Source organism: Bos taurus, chromosome 15 (assembly GCF_002263795.3).
Source record: "Bos taurus isolate L1 Dominette 01449 registration number 42190680 breed Hereford chromosome 15, ARS-UCD2.0, whole genome shotgun sequence".
In the NCBI taxonomy this organism is placed as follows: domain Eukaryota; kingdom Metazoa; phylum Chordata; class Mammalia; order Artiodactyla; family Bovidae; genus Bos; species Bos taurus.
Genome location: NC_037342.1, coordinates 49,282,051 through 49,309,632, shown reverse-complemented (window position 1 = coordinate 49,309,632; position 27,582 = coordinate 49,282,051). Strand labels below are relative to the sequence as shown.

Here is a 27,582-nt window from a genome sequence, read left to right as displayed (position 1 = left end):
TGCACTTTATATTTTGGAATATGGTTCTCCCAATTCCTGCATAATTAATTGGTTATTATCATCACATTCCATTTTCCTTGGTTTCTTATTCAGGTGTATCAGAACTTTTTATCTTCATTTTGTGCACATTACATGCTATAACCTCTTGGAGACAATTCATATATTTGCTGTTTTACTTCTTTTGAGAGGTGGATGTCTTCACCAGTTATTCATTATGCACTATGGTTGCCACAGCTTCTTGAAACATTTAATGCTGTAACAGATTTAAAACTAATTAAGTTTTTGTTACCTCATTAAAGAAATTTTTGTACATCTGAGATTCATTAACATATTGCTTTATTACTTCCCTTGGTGTATTTTTCCTTTCTTCATATACCTCAGGTTTATAAAAATTTTAGTAAAAACTTAGTGCAGAACTTCCCTGGCAGTCCAGTGGTTAAGACTTCACCCTTTTAATACAGGGGGCACGGGTTCAGTCCTTGGTCCAGAGCAAACATTCCAAAGATTCCACATGCTGCTCAGTATCTAACCTACCTGAGGTCAATTGTAAAAGTACATTATGACACAAGTTCATTATGCTTTATTCAACATAATTATTTATTCAAAATAATTATCTGCTTCTGCCTCTTAAATGACATGATTCCTTTTTCTTTCTTTTTATTGTAGTGAAATGTTGGGTTATTTCTTTCTTTGACTATATGTTAATTTACAACTACATATTCAGATATCTCTCTTTGTTTACTACGATTTTCTTCAAAGTTTTCTTATTACCCTAAAGTCTCTATATTTGTTGGCTTTGAATACCATTGATCAACAGCAAGAAAATGTCTTAATTGTTCATTATACAATGTCATTTTTCTGAAATTTGAAGACGCCTCAAGCATTACCTAACTGTGGATAAAAGCACCAATTAGACACAGTTCCTCTATTCAAGATACTTGAAGTATGAAATTTCTAAATGCAGTGAAAATGTATTTGTATAAGTGTTCAATGCTAGAACTAAAGCTCCAATTTCAAGCAAAACTCAAATTGGGTAAAATCATTAAAATATTTGTCTCTGAAAAGATGTTTTCTATTTAGATACTGATTGGATTTTTTGGATAAAATAGGTATATTTTTGAATATGCTTAAAATTTTTAATGTATGCTTTCCTGTGAAAACTCCTCTGTGTTTATAGACTTTGGACAGCATCATACAGATTTTATATTTCTGACATTGATATTACTAATTTTACATAGTTTATATATTCATCAGTTATTCAGATGAAGTAGACAAAAATGGATAAGTGATTTCAAAAAATCAAAATATAGATTCATAAACAAATACTATAAAGTGAAACATAGCTAGAATTATAGCTTTGAATTGGTTTAGCAGCCTAAAAATATTGATATATTTCATGGTGCTTGAAAATTACTGGAAATGAAGTGCTGTTTTCTTCAATTTTGCTGTCAATATGTGCTGCTAGAAGGGACATTCTAGATTTAAATAAACAGGACCAAACAAGAGTAACAGAAACAATTTGAAATCTCATCATAAGGAAGCTTGTTCTTTATGTGAATAGCAAACCAAAGCTTTTAAGTATTTGAGGGCTTGTTAAATTATCAGCATTTGAGCTTTAAAGATTGTTTTCAGATGTAGATATTCGTTCATGATGTAACTTTTCACCATATTAAAGTTGCTACTTTAAACTAACCTAAAATCTCTACAGAAGGAGCCACTAATGATCAGGATGTCTTTTGGAGAAGATCATTTTCAGGACACGGTCACGAATTTGTTTGGTCTTCACTCCATAGACGATTGGGTTGAGAAAAGGTGGAACTAAAAGGTAAAGGCTAGATAAAAGGATGTGAACGTATGGTGGTATGTGAGAACCAAACCTGTGTGTGAAGAAAGAGAAGAAGCCAAGGAGGTAGAACTGCAGGAAGACACAAATATGAGCGATGCATGTATTAAAGGCTTTCAATCTTGCTTCCTTCTGGGGCAGTTGAAAGACAGTGACAAAAATCTGAAAATAGGACAAAGTAATAAAGCTGATATCAAATCCTAAGATAGTGAAGGCAACAAACAGGCCTAATATCTTGTTGATCCGTATATCTTCAGTAGCCAGTTTCACAATGGCCATGTGCTCACAGTAAGAGTGGGAGATGACTGTGGTTCGGTAGAATTTAAGACGATATTTGATAAGCACTATGCATGGTGCTACAAGAACGATAGCCCTGAGTACTACACCGATTCCAATGTGAGTCAAGAGTTTTTGGGAGAAGATGCTGGCATGTCTCAAGGGGTTACAGATGGCCACATAGCGATCTAGGGCCATGGCCAGTAAAACACCTGATTCGGTTGCCTGGAATGAGTGAATAAGCCACATTTGTAGAAGACAGGCATCAAAGGAAATCTCTGTCAAGTGAAACCAAAAGATGCCTAACATTCTGGGAAGAATACATGTGCTAAGTGCAATGTCTGTGGCCCCCAACATGGCCAGAAAAATGTACATTGGACTATGAAGGCTGTTTTCATATTTGATTATCACTAAAATTAATGTATTCCCAATCACTGCCATAAGGTACATGAAACAGAATGGAATCCCGATCCAACACTGCACTGACTCCAGGCCAGGAATCCCGATGAGTGTTAGTACAGAGGGCGTGAAGACTGAGCCATTGGGTCTGAGCATGGTGATGTGAGTAGTAGAATCAAGAAGTGCTACTTCTATGTCATCTTTTAATTCCTGTTAAAACTGAAAAATTAAAAATTAGAATGAGTTATTTCAGCAAAATATGCTTTAGTTAGACTAGGAGGATACAATCTTACTTTCTCTGCCCAATGACTCCTCTCTAATTTTCCATCTCTTTTCTCAATGTCTTTAAGTAGTCAATCATCAGATTCTATGTTTCTGCATGCCTTTATTTTTTTCAGTGAGAAAAACTAAGTGAACATACTGTATGGCTTCTTTCTGGTCCACGACTAATGAAAGAAATTCCCCTTAGCTTGTGCTTTTATGAGTGCTAATCATCAGTGCTTTCTTTCTTTTTTGGTCACATACCAATTGGAATTGAGGGGAAAATTCATCTAATTCAAAGTAATGAATTTGAAGATTAGACTGTACCTAGATCTGGCGTGAAGGATCTATAGTAGTAGTAACTCTTTCTGTTTGGTCATAATCAGAAAGCAAGTTTGATTAGAATATTTTTCAGTTTTGCAGCTCACTATTTTTTTTTTTTTCTCTTAAATTGGTTTCTTCTTGGCCAGATCCCTCTGAAATACACTCTCTCCGAGTGCTTTAAACTAATTATTCAAACTTTCAATGTTTTCCCAAAAATGAGTCACACATCTTTACCTTCCTCTACTTAACCTCTCAGAAAATAAATCCATTACTTTTAAAAGTCATGGATGTTATCCCCATATCCTTAGTTCCCAAGGATTTGTTCTATGCCCTGCAATGTACACATCACTTGTATTCAATTTCAAGTGTCAGCCTAAGTCTTCTGTTCTTCTCCCTCTTTACCAATAACCATTAGGTCTGAAAAGCTATTTTTTTTTCTTAATTATTTGCAATAACATAAGAACTTGTGTTAAATATAATGTTTCCTTTACTTAGAGCCTTATGCATCTAATAGCCACTCAAAATACAATTTCTATAGTTAACATTTTTCTTTTACACAATTTTATTTCATAGAACCAGATTCAGCTCCTTATTTGTCTATGCCCTTCAGTAGTTACTTCATTCATACCACTATTCACTTTCAAGACCTCCTATAAGTGACTTTGTCTTATCATTTTCCAAACTCTTTGGGGTTTTTCCAGGCTGCCAATCCCCTACTATTTCTTCTGTGAATACATGTATACTGATATGTGTGTGTTTAACCCCAGGAAAAGCAAAATATTAATTTACTAATTAGTAAATATTTTTTGACTAATTGTAAAGCTCCTTTTTGGAACCATTAAAGCAAATATAAAACAAAGACTATGAGAAAGTCCTAAAACAACAGATTTGGAATAAGAAGAATCTCTGCTCATATCCTCTCCTTCATCCTTCAAGTTGTCTGCCCTGATAAGCTTAGATTCTCTCACAGACAAAAAGATATATCTATCCTACCTGAGGTCAATTGCAAGAGCATTTGTTGCTTATTTTTCTTAAAACTTATTCCCTTATGAACAAGGCTTTCCTTTTGGACACTCATGTTTAGGAATTCTCCTTGGAGCATATACACAATATACCAAAGCAGATGTTTTTCAAATCAGAAATTAACATTTGAGAAGTTTATTTCCTAATGATTTTATTAAATACATATTAATTAAGCATCCATTATAATAAAAGTATTATTTACACCAACTATAGAACAAATATCAATGTATTTATCATATAACTATGATGTACTTACATTGTGCTGAGTGCTTGAAACTCAAAAAGTAGTGTCAAACATTGTTAAATAAGTATTATATTATCTTTTTAAGTTTGTAAATTTTTAATTTTTTAATTTTCCTCTATTATATTGACAACATTACCCTATTTTATTAATGAAAAGCTGCTGCTGCTAAGTCATTTCAGTCGTGTCCAACTCTGTGCGACCATACAGACGGCAGCCCACCAGGCTCCCCCGTCCCTGCAATTCTCCAGGCAAGAATACTGGACTGCCATTTCCTTCTCAAATGAAAAGCTAAGACTTGTTAATTTATAAATAATATATTTATAAATAATATAAATAAATATTTGTTTTTGTTCAGTCGCTAAGTCATGACTGACTCTTTTGCTACCCCATGAACTGTAGCCCTCCTCTGTCCATGGGATTTCCCAAGGAAGTTGCCATGGAGTGGGTTGCCATTTCCTCCTTCAGGGGATCTTCCAACCCAGGAATCGAACCCTCATCTCCTGCACTGAGAGGCAGATTCTTTGCCAGTGAGCCACCAGGGAAGCCCATAAGTAAATGTACTTTGTTCTAAATTATATGGGATGTTGATCTCGCTCGCTCGCTCGCTAAGTCACTTCAGTCGTGTCCCACTCTGTGCGACCACATAGACGGCAGCCCACCAGGCTCCTCTGCCCCTGGGATTTTCCAAGCAAGAGTACTGGAGTGGGGTGCCATTGCCTTCTCCAGGGATATTGATCTAGGTAAAACAAAAAAGTAATTTGTGTCTTCTGAGATTTTTACAGCTATAATTCAGTAAATATTAGGAGATACATTCAGAGTACAGCTAAATCAGGATGGATTGTATTAAAATACACAAAAGATTTCAATGAGATTGTTCCTCTCAGGATCTGAAAGAGGACAACTCTTAGGTTAGCTTCTTAATTTGCCAAATAGTTTTACTATATACATTATAGTACATGTTTGTTAGATGCTACTTGTCTGGCATAGGACCCCACTTGGAACATCATGGTATCCATATACTTGCTAACAATCTCTATGGTTTGACTCAAAAATACAGGCTACTCTCTTTATCCAGAATATTTGAGCGATTTAACATGGCTGTATAAGGAATACTTGACCCAGAGAATCCATAAAACATGGAAGCCATAGCTCTAGGTAAGTTAATATTGTGAATAATTGCAGAAAGGAAAGTGAGCAAAAGAGAAGACAGCAGTAAACAAATGAGCAGATATAGAAATAGAAAAGTGTGCCTTCAATCTAAAAGACAATATCTCTTATGAAAAATGTAGTTACCTTTCCAGATGATAGTTTTATATTCCTACTGAGAAATAAAATTCTTATTTTATGGAGAAGACAAATAATTTAAACATGAAATTATTTTCTCTGCCTTTGACCTCTTCTCTCCCCCTAGATTGCATTGTTTATCTGTCTTAAGCATCAGACCAAACTAGCCCATGGGCAGAAATACCTGCTTCATTAGAAAGAACAACATTTTCCTGACACCACAACTCCTTAAAAGGTAACATTCCTTCTTAATCTTATAAGGGGTTGCAATGACCCACCACGTTGTTCTTGGAGATCTGGATTATATAAACTGTCAATAATACATCATTCAAAGTACAACTTTCTTCGCCCTAAAATTTATATAACTGTGCTTTCATTTCTAATAGAGGGAACAGTCCACAGATTTTTCTGAGATGTTGTTCCTGGATTATAATCTTCAATTTGTCCCAAATAAAATTTTAAACTTGCTTCTTAGATTAATTTTTTCATTGACTCTAACTTCATGAGTCCTAATGACAATTTTCTGGGGCAGTGTTTCCTAAGCAGGGTACAATTACCAAGATATGTTGATGTTTAGTTGCTAAGTAGTGTCTGACTCCTTGTGACCTCGTAGACTATGGCCCACTATGCTCCTCTGTCCACAGGATTTCCCAGGGAAAAATACTGGAGTGGGTTGCCATTTCCTTCTCCAGTGGACCGGATCTTCCTGACCAGGGGTTGAACCTAGGTCTCCTACATTGCAGGCAGAGTCTTTACCACTGAGCCACCAGGGGGGCCACCAAGGTCTAGGTCAGATAAATTTTTGTTTTGGGGTAATTCTCTGCATTTGTAGAGATTTACAACATCCTTATTTTGTACACATTAGATGTCAGTAGCTCTTGCTCATCTTGGCACTCAAAAGGTATTTAGATGTCATCAAATAGCCCATAGATGTGTAGGGAAAAGAACATCATCCTGGTTGCTAAACATTATTATACAGTTATACAGAAAAAGCACTTTTAAATTAATAAGATGAATGATTATGTACTTTTAATCAAAATGGGAAGAATAAATTGCCTATGAAGGGGAATAATTTTTCAGTAGAAATTACTAGATAAAAGAGACTGAGACAGTCATGGTAAGAGAAAATAGTTTGTACAAAAATCACAAGGGCTTCCCTGGTTGCTCAGAGGTTAAAGCGTCTGCCTGCAATGTGGGAGACCTGTGTTCGATCTCTGGGTCGGGAAGATCCCCTGGAGAAGGAAATGGCAACCCACTCCAGTACTCTTGCCTAGAGAATCCCATGGATGGAGGAGCTTGGTGGGCTACAGTCCATGGGGTCGCTAAGAGTCACATACGACTGAGCGACTTCATTTTCACTTTCATGTGAGTTATGGTGACATTGTCTCCATATAAATATTTTTCACATATAAATCATTTCATAAGCAGAAATGATGGCTAATAGAAGGAAATAATATCAAATGTAAAGTGTTTTAAACCAAATGGTTTTATATTTTTGGTGGAAGGACACTTTTTTTTGGAAGGTAAAGAATTCCCTCTGTTGGCAGTTTGATGGATGGCTTGTAAGATGTGGCAGCTAAGTGTTAACAGACCCAGTCAGAATGATATTAGTGATAGTCCATACATTGCATTATGAAGTAGTATGGTATAGCAAAAGAATAACAAGGAATAAAAATCTGTGAGACTCATTGACTTTATGCAGCAGAAAAGGAGAGATGAGGCTAAAGGAGGTTTTTCCTTGAGAATTTCAGCTATGAATGACAAAAGAAAAGCTGAAAGGAACTCTGTGTATACAAATGTAAGCAGATTTAGAAGACTGAAGAAAGGTATCTTAAGCTCTTGAAATTCATAAGCCAGGGTAAATATACCTGGATCATGTTTACAGCATAAAGCATGAATTATTAGTGTTACAACTCCAATTTTGAATCAGCTAAATTTCAAGATGTAAAAGATTTAAGGAATTCAGGGCTCTAATTCCACACTTTCTACAACCTCAGGAATCTTTCCTCTATGAACTCTCTGACATTCACCCACCCTTCTCTGTCTCAAGTCCTCATGAATATAGAGGACTATTTGTTTCTGAGATAGCGTGCCACATTTCAGGACAGCTCCAAATGTCAAATAGATATTCTTTATAATGAGCCTTAAATGGCTTCCTTCTTAATTTCTTCTTAAAGTCCTAAATCTTCAATTCAATGATATATAATAGCCATGGGTCATGGCAGTTAATTGCCCAAGATCTGCAGTAAGCCAAGGGAGTTTAAAATCTGGATACTACTACTTATGTTTGCCTTCTCTGCACCCAGGTATAAAACTTTGAATTGTATCAATTTCTTTATTTCTCAAGCAATATTCATAGATAGAAACTAATTACCATGTGACTTTGATTATTAATGACAAAATCCATCTAAATAGTTGGAAGGAAACATAAAATATATTGATCTGTCAATAAATGCCAGTTATTAATCAACAGACATTTATCTTCTCACAAATAACTTGTGATATTTAATGAACACTTTATCTGAATAAGTGTTTTTACTGAATTACTTGAAGGCAGGTTTTTCCTCCATTGTTTCCAGTGTGAATGTGAAAGTGAAAGTCGCTCAGTCAGGTCCGACTCTTTGTGACCCCATGGACTATACAGTTCATGGGATTCTCCAGGCTAGAATACTGGAGTGGGTAGCCTTTCCCTTCTCTAGGGGATCTTTCCAAGCCAAGGATCAAACCCATGTCTCCCGCATTGCAGGTGGGTTCTTTACCAGCTGAGTCACAAGGGAAGCCCAAGAATACTGGAGTAGGTAACCTATCCCTGCTCCAGTGAATCTTCCCAACCCAGGAATTGAACCAGGATCTTCTGCATTGCAGGCAGATTCTTTACTAACTGAGCTATCAGGGAAGTAAACATGTATAATTTCCTGACCTTTTAACAAATAAGTTTTCCATTAATCCATGAGCACAGATACCAATCTCTAAATACCTTTATTTTTCAACTTCATTTTTAAATTTGTTACCAAGTGTGGCTAAGTGATTCAGAAATGTTGTGAAAAGCATGAGACACATCTCTCTGGTGACTAAACATTCAGCTACTGTAAGATTGTATTACCTTTTTTTTTTTTTTTTTTTTACATACTGGAATTGGATTGATTGTATGACATATACATCTTTTTGAAACCAATCCTCCACTTTCCCACACTCAGTGCATAGTCTCACACCCAAAGACTTACCAGAGATCATCTGTGGTAGTACAAATAGAAACTATAAAGTAGTAAACGTTCTGACATTTCAGATAGTGAAGAGTGAATGCTTTATACTCTAGGATGCACCTGGGGACTGGTTTTCACCAATCCCTGGAGAGCTTTCAGGTTCACTGGAGACAGGAATGAAAAAGAAGGCACATTCAGAGCATATAAGATTTATCTCTAATAGCTGGTTCTGCATCTAAAAAAATTCTCAAACTTTGGTTTCACTTTAGGACTGGGAACCAAAATGAACCTCCTTCTAAAAATTTCTTAAGAGGACAGTGCCTCAAGACAGCACAAAACAAGTCAGTGATATTTATTTACAAAAATAATGAAACAATAAAGGTAAGACAAACATCTTTAAATGTTCAAAATAACCATCCAAGACATGCTGACAGAGAAGTAAAATACATACATACATACATATATATATATTTTTTGTAATCTAATTTTAGTCAGAGAAGGACTGACTTCTTGTTTAGTCCCATGATGGGGGCTGACCTGGGAACATTCACCTCAGAGCCTCAGCTACCAGTCATTTTCTGAGCTTCTTCTATGCAAAATTTGGGACACAAATCTATCCCATATCCAAACCAGCTCTCACCAAATTATCCCAGTTATGTTCAGAATTGTTATGAAAGGATGGTATATATTTTTAAAAAATTTAGTGTCTAAAATTGATATCAATTTCCACATGAGAGTTATTCACTTGGTTGAAAGAAAGGTTTGTGCCTCACAATAGTGTTTTTAAGTTTCAATATAGAGAAGAGAAAGGAATAAACTTTGATTCACTGAAAAGAACAAAAGAGAGTGGCTAATAACCCTGGATTACCAGATGGCCATACTTGAAGTCACACTGGTTTTGTCCTGTATCATTGGGCTGCTGCTGCTGCTGCTAAGTTACTTCAGTCGTGTCCAACTCTGTACGACCACATAGATGGCAGCCCACCAGGCTCCCCTGTTCCTGGGATTCTTCAGGCAAGAACACTGGAGTGGGTTGCCATTTCCTTCTCCAATGCATGAAAGTGAAAAGTGAAAATGAAGTCGCTCAGTCGTGTCCGACTCTTAGCGACCCCATGGACTGCAGCCTACCAGGCTCCTCTGCCCATGGGATTTTCCAGGCAAGAGTACCAGAGTAGGGTGACATTGCCTTCTCTGATCATTGGGTTAGGCACTATTTATTAGTCATGTTCCTTTTGAATTAAAAGACTCTCTGACTTCATCCTCTATTAAACTGCCATAAAATTATCATCATCCTAGGAAAAGCAATGGGCTTCCCTGGTGGCTCAGACTATAAAGAATCTGCCTGCAGGCAGGAGACCTGGTTTTGATCCCTGGATCTGGAAGATTCCCTGGAGAAGGGAATGGCAACCCATTTCAGTATTCTGGCCTGGAGAATTCCCTGGACAGAGGAACCTGGTGGGCTATACAGTTCATGGGGTCGCAGAGTCTGTCACGACTGAGCAACTTTCACTTTCAGAAAAAGCAATGGTATAGGATTGTGAGCAGATATACAGGTAAACTAACTCAGCCTGGATCAGAGTGTGTGTGTGCCTTTGCCCCTGGGCACTCAGTGATTCACATGAGCAGATTAGAATCAGCTGTAGCTGAGAATCTGAACCAGAAAAAAAAAACAAAAACACAAAACCAGTACTTATCAGAGTGCCAATAGCCCACTGAAGTAACAGGTGAACCCATGATTAAATGAAATATTTTCAGGAAAATCAAGATTACTGCTTTTCAGATAGTACATGAAGTAGATGGAGGTAAGGACCACAGAGTCTGAAGTCTATGCATTCAGTTAAGTTCTGTTCCGTCACTCAGTCGTGTCCGACTCTTTGTGACCCCATGAATCGCAGCACACCAGGCCTCCCTGTCCATCACCAACTCCCGGAGTTCACTCAGACTCACGTCCATCGAGTCAGTGATGCCATTCAGCCATCTCATCCTCTGTCGTCCCCTTCTCCTCCTGCCCCCAATCCCTCCCAGCATCAGAGTCTTTTCCAGTGAGTCAACTCTTCACATGAGGTGGGCAAAGTATTGGAGTTTTAGCTTCAACATCAGTCCTTACATTGAAACACCCAGGACTAATCTCCTTCAAAATGGACTGGTTGGATCTCCTTGCCATCCAAGGGACTCTCAAGAGTCTTCAATACCACAATTCAAAAGCATCTTTGGCGCTCAGCTTTATTCACAGTCCAACTTTCACATCCATACATGACCACTGGAAAAACCATAGCCTTGACTAGACTGACCTTTGTTGGCAAAGTAATGTCTCTGCTTTTCAATATGCTGTCTAGGTTGGTCATAACTTTTCTTCCAAGGAGTAAACATCTTTTAATTTCATGGCTGCAGTCACCATCTGCAGTGATTTTGGAGCCCCAAAAAATAAAGTCTGACGCTGTTTTCACTGTTTCCCCATCTATTTTCCATGAAGTGATGGGACCAGATGCCATGATCTTCGTTTCCTGAATGTTGAGTTTTAAGCCAACTTTTTCAGTCTCCATTTTCACTTTCATCAAGAGACTTTTTTAGTTCCTCTTCACTTTCTGCCATAAGGGTGGTGTCATCTGCATATCTGAGGTTATGGATATTTCTCCTGGCAATCTTGATTCCAGCTTGTGCTTCTTCCAGCCCAGAGTTTCTCATGATGTATTCTGCATATAAGTTAAATACTCTCTATACATATTGCAATGACCAATATAGACCTATTGAATGACTCCCAATATACTTTTAGAAAATATGCAAAAACTGTTTGAACCTGAAGCCATGAAAGTGCTGTAGAATGTTAGAGGCATATATATTCTTATATATTACTTAGTTAAAATCTGTTAGAACAGTGGGGGATATGTTTTATAAATGATGTGATTTTTGTTTTGTTTTGTTGACACATGTATTATAGTTCCTTTGAACCCTGAATATCAATAAGAAATTTTCCAAAGCATTTTTAATAGAAATGTATGCCTTTGTGAAATAAATTAGGAAACAGCAAATTTTCAGAAAAGGCACTTATTTCCCAATGTTTTAAAAGAAAACAAAAGAGAGAAAAAACAATTTAAAATCATAACCAGTTAGAAATTGAAGTCTAATAGCTTTACTACAAGATGGCTAATAAAACTCATCAAATTAGAAGAAATATTATTAAATGAAATATGAAAAATAAAAATAAAAATGAGAAGGTTCTGAACATGCCTATTGTTTTTGTAAAATTGTCTAAATTAAGATGGTGATCCTTACCATTCAGAGAGAAAAGGATCATGAAAAAGCTTATTTGGCCAGATACCTGCTTACTTGGTGCAAGAGCATATTCAGGTACATCATACAATAGAATATCATTTAAGCATAAAGGTAAATGACATGCTTATTTATGTACAACCCAAAGAAACCTTGAGAACATTATTCTAAGTGTTCTCTTAGTTCATTATTCTTTCTTTCTTATCTTTAATTATCTTGATAGAACTGTACATTAATTGATAGGTAGGCATCTTTCTTATCTTTATTTATCTTACCTATTCATTATTGTTTCTTTCTAAGAAGAGAGCCAGACATACAAAGCCAAATATTGTTTCATTCCACTTATATGAGATGTCCAAGGTAGTGAAAGCACAGACACAGAAAGGCAAAGATGGTTGCCCTGTAATGGGGCAGGAGAATGAGAAGTACCTGCTAATGGGAGTGGACTATCTTTATTGGGATGGTGAAAATGTTCTGGAATTTGATAATAGTATTGGTTGTGCAATTTTTTGAACATATCAAAAACCAGAGACTTGTACTCTTTAAAGGATGAGTTACATGGTATGTGAATTGCATCTCAATGAATTTTTAAAAAAAATTTGAGTCAGTATGTTATAGAAAGAACATACTAGAAAAATTACTAGATGCATGTTTTTAAATTTAGGATATACCAAATAAACGTGGTGACTTGAATAGATCAAAAAGGTAGCTAAGTTAAATATTTATTCAGGGGAGAAAGGTTATATGGGAATTTTGACTTTTTACCTATTTTTTTTGGTAAAACTTAAACTGTTCTAAAAATAAAGTGTAGAAATTAAAGATAATTTAAGAGTAGGAATAATTATTCTACAACTATGGAAATATTATCTGATTAAATTATTATTATTTGTAATTATTATGATTAATTATTAATTTAATTATTAAATTATTAAACACCTCTTCTTCCACATGTTTTTTAGTGCATGCCTGCTTAGTCATTCAGTCAGGTCCAACTCTTTGCAACCCCTTGGACTGTAGACTGCCTGGCTCCTCTGTCTATGGAATTTTCCAGGAAATAATACTGGAGTGGGTCGATATTTCCTACTCCAGGGAATCTCCCTGACCTAGAGATTGAACCTACATTTCTTGTGTCTCCTGCACTGGTAGGGGAATTCTTTACCATTGTGTCACCTGAGAAGGCTTTGTCTTCTTTAGGAAACCATGCAGATTATCCTATTGTGAAAATAAATTCTCATTATGAAAGTTGTGGTAGAATTTTCGTGCGTTCATTTTCTAAATCCTCAGCAATATGTATTTGTTCATATTTAAAATGTTTCGTATATGTGTAGGTCAGGAGTATACATATAAATTACACATGAGATCTATATGAAAAAAGAAGTTACATACAGAGAAAATGTTGTGATACATGCTATGAGAGCCATTAGAAGGGATAGAGACAAAAAGGAAAATGGTCTAAATTCCTTGAAGGAAATGCCTAAGTTCTAAAAGCAGGAGAGCACTCAGAATGTAAAAAAACTACACATATTGATATGCATAAGATCAGGAATAAGATACAGATTCATACTTTCTGTTGAAAAATCCACACAGCATTTGTATGAAAAATGCCAGCAAATAAAAGATGAAAAATATTATTTTCTTCTTCATAGGCTCTTATGTATGGTTGAAAACAGGAATAAGATGATCCCTTGGAGGAGGAAATGGCTACCCAATCCTATATGCTTGCCTGGAGAATTTCATGGACAGGGGTAACTAGCAGACCACAGTCTAGGGGGTTGCAAAGAGTCGGACACAACTGAACACACTCACACACACAATAGAGAGAAGGTAATTTATTTGAGAATTTATTTTAGAGATAATCACTGAGACCTGTACATTTTATAGAACTGAGGACAATAGCAAAAGCAAATGATGTTTCTGGCTTGGCTGAATGAGTAAATAACGGTAACTATTTCTAAATTGAGAATATTTTTCAAAAGTACTTGATAAAAATACAATGTATCCTGATGTGCAATCTTTTTCAAGAATAGTACAGTAAACTCCCTTATACAATGTACCCAGGGTCACAAATGATTTTTCATTTTGTCCCATTTTGCTTTATCACTCAACAAATGACTAGATAGATGGATTGATAGGTAGATAATTGGATAGATTATTTTTCTGAAGTGTTTTTGAGTAAATTAGAGACATAATATTCCTTTAAAGCTAACTATGTTGTTATATATTTCCCTAGGAAAAAGTTAATCTAAGTCACTTCAGTCATGTCCGACTCTGTGCGACCCCATGGACTGCAGCCTACCAGGCTTCTCCATCCATGGGATTTTCAGGGCAACAGTACTGGAGTGGGGTGCCATTAGTTAGATTAACTTTTTCCTAGGGAAATATAGTGTATAGTAGTATAGCCAATATCGGGACATTTAGCACTAAAGACATTACAGCCTAAGTAGTATTCCATATTCCAAGTTTTCAAAGACTTCTATACCTTTATTTTCTTGCCCCAAATCCAATTCAGATACACAATGCATTTAATATTCATGTCCTTTTAGACTTCTTTAACCTATAGCAATTTCTTTAACTTGATACATTTTCTCCTTTGTTTTGTTTCATTTCTGAGAATTCATTGACTTAATATTTTAAAACTTTGTGTTGAAGTCTAACATATGTATAGAAATATATTGTACAGCTTAAATAATTTTTCACAAAGTAGGCATAAATACGTAACAACCCAGTTGAAGAAGAGAATACATTACTTGCACCTAGAAGCCCCTTTATGAATTGTTCATTATATCACCATATCTGCAAGTAAAGGGAAAGATTTATGCTCACAATTCCCCTCTTTTTTGATTCTTACTTTCATTACCGAGGTAGAGTCCATAATCTTATTAACAGAGAATTGACATGTGCTAATAGGATCCTAAAACCATCTAACATGCTGGCAGATTAAAAACAACAACAAATATAACAAACAGAAAACTCAAGAATCTCAAATAACATGTTGTTTTATTATATTGTGAAACCGTTACCATTCACAAAAAGTAAAACAGCAAAGTATTATTTATGGTAAATTTTACGAACGGAAGATTTTTACCATTTGGATACGGATCTGCTTCATCTTTGCACCATAGATAAGTGGATTGAGAAATGGAGGGACCAGCAAGTAAATGCTAGAAATGAGAATATGGATAAAAGTGGGGATGTGAGAACCAAACCTATGTGCGAAGAAGGAGAAGAAGGCAAGGAAGTAGAACTGGAGGAAGACACAGATGTGAGCGATACAAGTGTTGAATGCTTTCAACCTAGCCTCCTTCTGGGGCAAACGAAAAACTGTGATAAATATCTGTATATAGGACAATGTAATGAAAGAGAGATCAAACACTGCAATGTTGAAAGCCACAAATAAACCATAGATTTTGTTGACCCGGATATTTCCTGCAGCCAGTTTCACAATGGCCATATGCTCACAGTATGAGTGGGAGATGACTGTTTTGTGGTAAAATTGCAATCGGAATTTTATCAGTACTAGGCAAGGGGCTACAAGAAGGGCAGCTCTGAGTGTTACCGCACTTGCTATTTGAGAAATGAGGTGGGGAGTGAAGATGGCAGCATGTCTGAGTGGATAACAGATGGCTACATAGCGGTCCAGGGCCATGGCCAGCAAGATGCCTGACTCTATGCCCTGAAATGTGTGAATGAGCCACATTTGAAGCAAGCAGGAGTCGAAATATATCTCTGGTATGTGAAACCAGAAGATTCCAAGCATCTTGGGCACAACACTGGTAAGAAGTGCAATATCAGTTACCCCTAGCATGCCTAGGAAAATGTACATGGGCTCATGGAGGCTGGGCTCTGATTTGATGATGATCAGAAGCAAAGAATTTCCGATCATAGCAATGAGATACATAATACAGAATGGAATCCCAATCCAACATTGCACAGACTCTAGGCCTGGGATCCCTATCAGTGTCAACACAGAGGGCATGAAGACTGTGATGTTGGAAATGGACATAGTGTCCTAGGGTCTCCTGATGCAAACAAAAGAATATCTAAGTCAGTGCTGCTTCCTCTTTTAATTCCTATTTTCATCCAAAGTCACAATATTGAATGCATGATTTTTGCCAGAACACTAAGACCATGTCATCTGCCTCATTCAAATATAGAGGTAAAAGACAGATCCATAATGATACATCATTTTTTAAAGACAGACATCTAAAGACAGACAATCCCTAAAAATGTGATTTGCCACTGCATTAGATAGAACCAGTCAAATTTCCGAGTAAGAGGATCAACTACTGACTCATCTGTTATTTCACTTCAGACCTGTGGACAAAAACAGTATGCTTGTTTATTTTGCTGGCAGCTACATTTTAGGCAGAGGTTGATAATTCGCTCCATATTCCACATTCCAATTTCTGCTTTAGTACTCTGTTATTCTCAGTCGTTTCTCAGTCTAAAACAGTCAGTTTGGACTGGCAAAATCTCAGACTTGACCATTATAAGTGCAGAATGCTATCCAAGAAAGAGACTAGACCTAGATAAGCTTGTCACCTGAAATAAAAATATATTTGTTTATGTAGTGATCTATATTATATATCTATTGAAGACTAGATATCTTTCAGAGGAAGGTGAAGGGAGAGTTGTAGAAAAGATCACTCAAATCCAAAGTTTCTTGCCACCTTTTTACATTTCTAGTAAAACTGCATTAGATTTGCCTATTTTTCCAACAGCTGAAATAACTAAGATTTTGTATTTAAAATGAATAAAATACATTACTGAATACACATACAAAATAAGTACAGTGGACCTTTAGGAGATAAGAAATACAGTAGCAACTGAATAGAGAGGTAAGAGGTCTCATTCTTAATGGTCTAAGGATATAAGAACATGGGGAAATGTAAATTTAATAGAGTCTTCTCTTTTGAGTTTAAACCTTTCAGAGCTGTCATTAGCATGAGATTTAACTAATTTAAGCTCACTGATTTTTCATTTAAAATAGATAGTCTGAAACACTTGAGCCATTTTTTCTGAGCTCAGGCATAACAATTCAATAGAAAATGAAGGGATGGAAGGATATGCTCCTTGCTGCTGCTGCTGCTAAGTCACTTCAGTCATGTCCGACTCTGTGCGACCCCATGGACTGCAGCCTACCAGGCTTCTCCATCCATGGGATTTTCAGGGCAACAGTACTGGAGTGGGGTGCCATTGCCTTCTCCCATGCTTCTTAAAAGATGTCAAATATAGAACTACACACAGGAAACAGAAAGCTCACCTCAGGATTTCAGAAATGTTTAAGAAGAGAAATTTACAACACGTGAAAAAATGTAATCATTACTCAATTCACTGACAAATGATTTTTTTGAAAACTTTGGACCTTACCCATTATATTAAATTTGCTAACCTGATCAAAGAGTCAGACACGACTGAGCGACTAAACTGAACTTAACCTGATCAAAATCATTTCCTGTTAAGCACTGCATATTTTAAATCAAGAAATTATCAAACTGAACATTAGAGAAATGTTTGTAAGTTTGTGGAAATAGGGTTAGGTTTTTTTCATTCCTTCATAGACTCTCCAATAAAATTGCTTCATGTAAGTAAACTCATAATCAGTTAACCCTACACTGAATGTCAACAAATGGGGCAGTAATGCAGGAAGCAGCTGTGGTTCCTGCTGCCAAACCACAAATGGAAGACTCAAGAGGTCATTTTAATGCTATGCTGCTGCTGCTAAGTCGCTTCAGTCGTGTCTGACTCTGTGCGACCCCATAGACGGCAGCCCACCAGGCTCCCCCGTCCCTGGGATTCTCTAGGCAAGAACACTGGACTGGGTTGCCATTTCCTTCTCTAATGCATGAAAGTGAAAAGTGAAAGTGAAGTCGCTCAGTCGTGTCCGACTCTTAGGGACCCCATGAACTGCAGCCCTCAAGGCTCCTCCGTCCATGGGATTTTCCAGGCAAGAGTACTGGAGTGTGGTGCCATTGCCTTCTCCGTTTAATGCTATAGCTTGTATCAGTCGACATAGATTTATGATAGACTAGTCATTAAATGGCAACCCACTCCAGTGTTCTTGCCTGGAGAATCCCAGGGACGGGGAAGCCTGGTGGGCTGCCGTCTATGGGGTCGCACAGAGTCGGACACACTGAAGCGACGCAGCAGCAGCAGCAGCAGCAGCAGCAACAGCAGTCATTAAAATGAACAATTGGATATCCATAGGTTTGCTCCCCAATAACTAATCGTATATCAATCCATGCATACCTAACTCTAACAATAGTCGTTGTTCCTTCTAAAACATATTCAGAATGATAATGGAAATCCACAGTATTTAACTTTCTGAAGAAGTAGGAGCAATATTTGAGCATGATCTGATAATTACAGATAGTGGATTGGCAGGTGGGAAGTACATGATTGAGTGCAGAGTTGAATGGATGAAGTGACTACTGTTGAAAAAGCTGACAATGAAACATTACAGAGGTAAACTTGGGAACAGTGAGACTTACTTGCTAATTGTTGAGTGCCCATTCTGCTTTTACCAGATATCTGAAAAGTATTGTCAGTTCTTCATATTGACATCTCTCAACATTTATAACACAGACTCTGCTTATTCCTGTGTATTATGTGTTCTCAGTCCCTCTTCATTCTATCTGGACTCCCTGTAACAGCACACAGTCAATTTCAGGAACACGAATCCATTTGGTGGTGGGGCCATCTGCGATGAGTAGATATCTCTAGGACAGCCTTTCATGTTTTTTCTCTTGTCTCTGTAATAGACATATTCCATCTTTTGTAAGTTTGTCTGATCATGTTTTTGCATTCATTCTCTAATAAAACCAAAGGCAATATCTGTATTACTTGGAGGCATAGCAGCAATTTATTCAGCTTGAATTGAAGAAGAAAGCTGCTAAACATTAGTTTAACATTCTCTAATAAATGTGTGGAGAAAGAGGATTTATAAACATAAAATGAGGGGCTTATTAGCCACCAGTTAAACCACAAGGGACCCACCAAAGTTTAGTTATGTCCTCTTGGGTTCATCCATACTTAATATCCCTGAAATTATTACTACAACTTACAGATATCTCCTTGCTCTTTTTTTTTCTTTTGCATAACATTCTACATAAGAGATATTTATATATACCAGTGTTCATTTAATAAGCCAAGTTCTTTTTCTGCCTTCCTCATTTCTCAAAGGAAAAAGCAAACATAAAGTCTACTACTATTATAGACATGTTTCTTTGCTAATGAATTCTACTTAAGTAAATAACCTGGAATACTCCCTTTCAATCAGACAATTTGGGAAGAAAAATCTGTATCCATAATGTTCTTTTATTATGCACTTATTTCCTGCAGTCTCACTCCTTTGATTTGTATTTTATTGAGACTATTTTTGTACATTCAGGAAAATTTTTTTTGGTGAATTTCTCAGAGTGACCAATTGTGGTGGACATTTCTAAATCCTACCAGTTGGAGTTCTGAGTAACTGGTTGCACACATGACTATATTTTTTCCACCCCTCCATTTATAACTTCCCTTCTGTTGCTTATCTCTTCCTTCAAAAGAAGTTGTTATGTGTGTCAGATATATGAAGGAATCATTTCATATTCTGTTAATGAAGAAAAGTATTTCTTCAAATTTTTGGAAACGCAGAGAGATGAATTAGTATAACTTTTATCATGTGTGCAAGTAATACATTCTTAGAAAGTCTTATGCATATGATACCTTTCTCTTTGATGTATTTTACCCAGTTTCTAGACTTTATTATATGTAACTAACAGGGAGGCCTGGCGTGCTGTGATTCATGGGGTCTCAAAGAGTCGGACATGAATGAGCGACTGAAGTGAACTGAACTGAACTGAACTTTTAGACATAGTTGATGTAATTTGGATATGTTGGCAAATTTAGGACAAATCTTTCTGTGGGCTGGAGGAAAGTACTGACAGTGGATTTCAGGGTGAATGAGAGATAGTGATGAAAAGTGAAAGATCTAAATTCTCTTTCCAGAAATTCTTCTGTGAAGGAGAATGAAAACATTATACTGACTCATGTTGAATGGAACTGATTCAGAGATTTTACTGACAACTATACTTCTCTTCAGCCTATTTTTTATTTCCTAATTTACCATGTTGTGTCCCATCTATTCTCTCCTAATAATTGTGTTTAAATTTTGGTGACTCTAAAAGTTCTTTCCTGGATCCTGACGTTCAAGCTATACAAATACAACAGTTATTTTATCTACTCAAAAGAATTCTGTTATCTCCAATATGTCATCTACTAGAATAATATTGCACACATTTTTTTTTCATTTTCTTCACTCTGTTCCCATTAGAGAAGGCTAGCATATCTTATCCAGATTTCAGTTCATGCTGAATATTCTTTGAAAAACTGTCCCCAGTTAATTTTACTCCCAGAAGGATAACAAGTGTTTTTCTTTATTTCAACATTTGGAAATACATTCATGCCTGTCAATCCTTTTGTTTGTTGGCTTTCACTTTCTTTCTTTCTTTCTTTGTTTTCTGTTGTCTTGTTTACTTTTTAAAAGTAATTCAATATTCTTTAATATAGGGTGCCATAAATTTTAACTTTTTAACCAAAATTGTGGGTATGTATTCATTATGAAGCATCCATCAATCTTGCAAACTAGGCCCTCAGCAGAGTAAGACTTAAGACCTATTTTCTGTTCATTTCTTATTTTGAAAAAGCTAGTCATTGAGTGACTTTTATCTCCAAAATCTGCTGAAGTGCCAAAATCCATACATTATGAAGTCATTATTAATCCCTATATTAAAAAATCAATTGAGTCTCAAAAACAATGCTGAGATAATTCAATGGAAAATAGTCTTTTATACAAATAATGTTTAAACAACAGGGTAGTCATTTTAAAAAATTAGTTTTCTTCTTAACAAATAATAATAACTTGAAATTGATTATAAACCTAAATGTAAGATCTAAAATTATACAATTGCCAGGAGAAAACAGCATTTTTGTGATCACGTTATGCAAAGATTTCTTAGAAAGGACCAAAAAACATAAAACAAAAGTATCAACTGATCAATATCAGACTTCATGAAAATCAAAAATATTGGTTAACATGCTATGAAAAGTGAAAGTGAAGTCACTCAGTCATGTCCAACTCTTTGCAACATTATGGACTGTAGCCTACCACGTTTCTCTGTCCATGGGATTTTCCAGGTAAGAGTACTGGAGTGGGTTGACATGCCCTTCTCCAGGGGATCTTCCCAAACCAGGGATCAAGCCTAGGTCTCCTGCATTGCAGGCAGATGCTTTACCCTCTGAGCTACCAGGGAAGCCCTAGCATGCTATAGAAAGAGTAAAATAAAACCAGAGACTGGGAGGCAACTTCTCCTTTGCTTGGGGGCCATTTTATACAGAAAAATCACCACTGGAAGCACAAAAATGAGAAAAAAAACACATTATAAAAAGACTGCAAGAAAGGGTACTCATTTATAGTATAAGATCTGAAACAAGAAGGCAGAACATCATCCTGTGGATATGGGAACATGTGCATTGGACAGTTCAAATATTTTGCTGATCTGTGCACAATTACCAATGACAATGAAGACACTGTGAGTGTTGATTTTGATATTTCAAATAAATTTTAACAAGTAGGTGAGTTTACAAACACTGAATCTGCAAATTATAAAGGTTTTATATGTATATATTTGCTGTTCAGTTGTCAAGTTGTACCCAACTCTTTGAGAAACAACTGAAGCAACTTACCACATGTGCTTATTAAATATATATATATATAGTTGTTGATTTACTAACTTCCTCCAACTTTTTGCTACCCTATAGTCTGTAGCCCATCAAGCTCCTCTGTCCATGGGATTTCCCAGGCAAGAATACTGGAGTGGGTTGCCATTATCTTCTCCAGGGGATCTTCCCAATCCAGGGATCAAACCCACATCTCTTGCATTGGCAGATGGGTTCTTTACCACTGAGCCACCATGGAAGCCCATATATATGTATGAAAAAAGGGAAGGTGTTAGTCACTCAATCATGTCCAACTCTTTGAAACCCCATGGACTACAGCCTACCAGGCTCTTCTGTCCCTGGAGTTCTCCATGCAAGAGTACTGGAGTGGGTAGCCATTCTCTTCCTCAGGGGATCCTCTTGACTCAAGGATCAAACCTGTGTTTCCTGCACTGCAAGCAGATTCTTTACTATCTGAGCCACCAGGGAAGCCCCATATATATGCATATACATATACCATGTATATAGATGTATAGTCACACATATGCACATAATGCATTAATAGTAAAGTGAAAGTGAAGTCGCTCAGCCGTGTCCGACTCTACGAACCCATAAAATGATATGCAGATGACACCACCCTTATGGCAGAAAGTGAAGAGGAACTGAAAAGCCTCTTGATGAAAGTGAAAGAGGAGAGTGAAAAAGTTGGCTTAAAGCTCAACATTCAGAAAACGAAGATCATAGCATCTGGTCCCATCACTTCATGGCAAAAAGATGGGGAAACAGTGTCAGACTTTATATTTGGGGGTTCCAAAATCACTGCAGATGGTGACTGCAGCCATGAAATTAAAAGACACTTACTACTTGGAAGAAAAGTTATGACCAACCTAGATAGCATATTGAAAAGCAGAAACATTACTTTGCCAACAAAGGTCCGTCTAGTCAAGGCTATGATTTTCCCAGTGGTCCTGTATGGATATGAGAGTTGGACTGTGAAGAAAGATGAGAGCCGAAGAATTGATGCTTTTGAACTGTGGTGTTTGAGAAGCCTCTTGAGAGTCCCTTGGACTGCAAGGAGATCCAACCAGTCCATTCTAAAGGAGATCAGCCCTGGGATTTCTTTGGAAGGAATGATGCTAAAGCTGAAACTCCAGTACTTTGGCTACCTCAGGCAAAGAGTTGACTCATTGGAAAAGACTGTGATGCTGGGAGGGATTAGAGGCAGGAGGAGAAGGGGATGACAGAGGATGAGATGGCTGGATGGCATCACCAACTCAATGGACATGAGTTTGAGTGAACTCCAGGAGATAGTGATGGAAAGGGAGGCCTGGCATGCTGTGATTCATGGGGTCGCAAAGAGTTGGACATGACTGAGCGACTGAAATGAACTGAACTGAACTGAAAACTGTAGCCTACTGGTCTCCTCTTTCCATGAGATTTTCCAGGCAAGAGTACTGGAGTGGGTTGCCATTTCCTGCTCTAGGGGATCTGCCCAACCCAGGGATCGAAGCCAGGTCTCCCACATTGCAGGCAGATGCTTAACTGTCTCAGGATTAATAACATCAGGATTAATAATACCACGTCTCACCAAGAATTAATAACACATTTCCAATTATAAGTTAAAATTATGTATTTTAACTTAATTAAAGACTAATGTGTAAAAATAGCATTTTGACTTTGACATTTCATGAATCATTTTTTTTCAGTTTTCTTTTTTCACTGTTATTTACATGGGTTCCTTTCAGTTTGTGTCTTCCAGTCAGGTTTTAGAATAAAGAAACTGAGAGGATAACTTACAATATGAGATTTTAAGGAGACTTAAATACTGGGAAACTTTTCTTAGAAATATTTATGGAGAAAAAAAAAAACTCAACTTACATAAAATTTAAAATTCCCCAAACCTACTTTGCTGTTGTATAAAATGGGGACTACTACTGCCCATGGCTGACTCTGATAGTTATTTTTACTTCAAAATTTGAATTATGATATACATAAATGTATTGTGTTTAATGTCAACCTTAATGTATATATGATAGGGATCATTTACTTATCATCATTGATCAATATGATTATTAAATGTGATGTTTCTTCCCATCCTTATTTCTGAAATAATATACATTCTCCACTGTAACTAGAACAAGTTAATTAACAATAATTTGCAAATAAAACTGATGGGAAAGGCAGGAATTCTGTAATTAAAAAATTACCATCACAGGGAACTCAGAAGAAAGGCAGCATAAAGGAACTCATCTGACAAGGGCAGAGCTGTTTAGGCAGACTGAGCTATAGGGATGTGTGTGGGCATGAATGGTGACCATTCTGAAAGGCAAGAGTCACAAACATAAACTCAGAGTCTTTTACATAAACAAAAAACAACCATCATTTTTCTCATAATAGTGCACTAAAAGACAAACTGAAAACTAACAAAGCAAACAGTACTTTTCAAAATTGAATATTTCTGTATTCTCTAGAATATTATGGATGAACATTATATTCATATTTTTCTTTAACTTTTTATTTTATATTGGAGTATATCTGATTAACAAAGTTGTGATAGTTTCACATGTGCAACAAAGAGATTCAGTTATGCATATGTATCTATTGTTTTTGAAATTCTTTTCCCATTGAGGTTGTTGCATGATACTGAGCAGAGCTCCCTGTGCTATACAGGGAGTTTTGTACACTTCAAAGTAAATGTGTGGCAATTTACTTCCAATTTGTGTAGTTTAACTGCAGTTAGCCTCTGCTAGTAACCCCGCTGCCCCAGTCATGACAAGTACATAGCCATGATTAAGTTGCAATATTCAAAGTAAGAGAAAAAAAAAGAGAGAGAAACAAATAAATCTTGAGCCACACCAGGTTTTTCTTTAACTTTTTTTTAATTTGGGGGGCACTTTTTAAGTGAAAACCTCCCCCCAAATATACATCTGCTTTTGATAATTGAATTAAAGTATCTAATTTTACATATGAAGAGGATGAGAATTAGAAATGGGACATATACTCAAAAGATTCTCAAAAACACAGTTCTATCCCTGGCTTAACCACTAATGTATTAGTAAAACATTAATATTTCTGTACCCCAATCTCCTCTCCTAAAAATGAAGAGGCTGATCAAACTAAATAAATAAATATTTATTTACCTAAATAAATCTGGACAGATTTACTCCTGCAACATCTATGCAATGAATAAATCTTTAAAAATTTGTATTTCTAAATGTTATTTTCCTAATATTGGGTAAAAAGGAAGCTAACAAGTTATTGCTCAAGTACCACCAAGAATTATCTGAACATATTAAGGTAACGTGCCACTGTATCTACATACATGTAAATATCCTTTGGATAACAAATAATGCCTTTTCTACTTCAATTTGCTATGGATAGGACAAAATGTAAACTCTATATATTCACGAATTTTTTTTGATTCTATTCTTACCATAACATCCACAGGGCCCAGAATATACACATAATTAATAAACATTTCTTGAATGGATAAGTATCTTAATAAAAATGCTAATGATTTTATGTAACAAACCCCCAATATACCTTATGCAGTATATATGACCTACAATTTAAATATTTCATTTCCTTTCCTATCAAAAAACTTTCCTTTTGCTTCCACAAAATATGAATTTCTTATCTCTTTCAATACCTTAGTGTATTAAAGATTCTTTTGGTGACAAACAATAGAAATTACCTTTGGTTAGATAAAGAAAACAAAAAGCAGGATATTTCATGGTAACATTCTGTGGATGTCATGACAGCTAAGGATAATTTGAATATCTATATCTCAGGTAGGATTAAAGTCAGCCTTCTATAAGACCTCACCAGCAGGAATGGATGACCTCTTTATTGAATCTGGTGACACTATCTGGTCTTAGCTACAATAACTGTTGGATAAGATGCATAATTTCAATATATTGGGTCAGATTATTCAACCTGGACCAAACAATTATATCCCTTATTCTAATTTAATGGGGATGAAATTGTGTCAGGGCAATTCTGAAGAAAAGGAAAGTATGATAAGTGGTCTGGATTCTGTTCACTGGATTCATGTGGCGTGTTTATATTTAGCACATGCAATTGTCCTAGTTTAGCTCTTCCTACACTAAATATTCTGCTAGTTGCATTCCATTGTACTAGGACAAACTTTATCATCTATGAACTCTCATAACATAATTACTGCAAAGTAACTCCTTATCTCCACTAGAAAATATTCATCTCTTGATTTATACAGGAGCTAAAATATTTCTCCGGCATCAAACAGTAAAAAAGTGCATCATGAACATAATAGAAATATATACATGGTCAAATGCTTGAAGCATTTTGACTGTCTTGAAAATATTTATAATTCTTTTTATAAATATATATGGCTGTTTCTAGGTATTCCGTGTAATCACATACTTATCCATGTTATAGGTTTGTTTTTTTTTTAAGGAAATTATGTTTTAATATTTATTCAGTTGAATGAGTGAATGACTAAGAATGCTAATTAAATATTTTGCAGCAACATTTTATATAGAAAAAAAAAGCTAAATACTTAGATGGTAAACTGGATACTGACATGCTCTGCTCTGATTTTTTGCTTGCTATCATGTTTTGCTACAAAGGGCTTTCTGCAGCATAAAGATGATCAATGCATAGTTCAAAGACTAACATTTGACACAATGAAAACAATATCATTGCATGTTTGCCTAATGATAGGGGATTGGAACACAATGATAAATTATTATTTGGCCTTCTAGATATCTTATAGATTCTTCAGGTAGGCAGAGAATGCTTTTAGAAGGCAAATAAATATTCATGACTTTATCAAACAATAAAAAGCAAAGACATCACTTTGCCAACAAAGGTCCATATAATCAAAGCCATAGTTTTTCCAGTAGTCATGTATGGATGTAAGAGTTGGACCTTAAAGAAGACTGAACACTGAAGAATTGATCTTTTCAAATTTGGTGCTGGAGAAGATTCTTGAGAGTCTCTTGGGCAGAAAGGAGATCAAATCAGTCTATCCTAAGGGAAATCAACACTGAATAACTCATTGGAAGGACTGATGCTGAAGCTGAAGCTCCAATACATTGGCCACCTGATTTAACAGCCAACTCATTGGAAAGGACCCTGATGCTAGGAATGATTGAAATCAGAAGGAGAAAAGGACAGCAGAGGATGAGATGGTTGGATGTTTCCACCTTTTCAATGGACATGAACTTGGGCAAACTCCGGGAGATGGTGAGGAACACGAAGGCCTGGCGTGCTGTAGTCCATGGGGTCACAAAGAGTCAGATACAACTTAACAACTCAACATTACTATATATTACAATATGAGTAAGAGTGCCTCAATTTATAAACCCATGTACAAATAAGATAGATGCTTAGATCATATTATTGTGAATTTATGGAAAAACAAGAGGCCTTCCTCTTTCAATAGCACTATCTATTTGCTGGGATTTCAGCTTTCATTAAATTTTTAAAAACAAAATAGTATTTCTGTTCTCAATTCATTATACAAACTTGCGATCATAGCATAATAAAAAATGCTATTCATTCATTTGTTTATTCAATCACTCATGTCTTCACTGACTATATTTCGCTGGAAGAGTTATCTTAATTTTGAGACTATGTGTTTTCTGAATGCTTTTAGTAATGTATACTTTATGAATATAATGTAACTCATAATACATCTTAAGAAACATTAGAGGATAATAATACGTAAAGTCAAAAGTTGGCTTGCATTATTTAGATATTCATTTGTATAT

General features: G+C 36.1%; 2 protein-coding genes across 2 annotated transcripts; both read right to left on the bottom strand.

The window, feature by feature from the left end:
* Positions 1–1,717: 1,717 nt before the first annotated feature.
* On the bottom strand, positions 1,718–2,674 carry OR52A5D (olfactory receptor family 52 subfamily A member 5D). The gene has a single exon (NM_001390611.1). It carries the CDS (start codon positions 2,672–2,674, stop codon positions 1,718–1,720), a length of 957 nt encoding a protein of 318 aa, NP_001377540.1.
* Positions 2,675–15,191: 12,517 nt separating this feature from the next.
* Positions 15,192–16,130, bottom strand: OR52A1G (olfactory receptor family 52 subfamily A member 1G). The gene has a single exon (NM_001390612.1). It carries the CDS (start codon positions 16,128–16,130, stop codon positions 15,192–15,194), a length of 939 nt encoding a protein of 312 aa, NP_001377541.1.
* Positions 16,131–27,582: the final 11,452 nt, after the last annotated feature.

What these genes read in the sequence shown, in the direction of transcription:
- OR52A5D (NM_001390611.1), bottom strand. Translation starts at nt 2,674, where the DNA reads ATGCTCAGACCCAATGGCTCAGTCTTCACGCCCTCTGTACTAACACTC.
- OR52A1G (NM_001390612.1), bottom strand. Translation starts at nt 16,130, where the DNA reads ATGTCCATTTCCAACATCACAGTCTTCATGCCCTCTGTGTTGACACTG.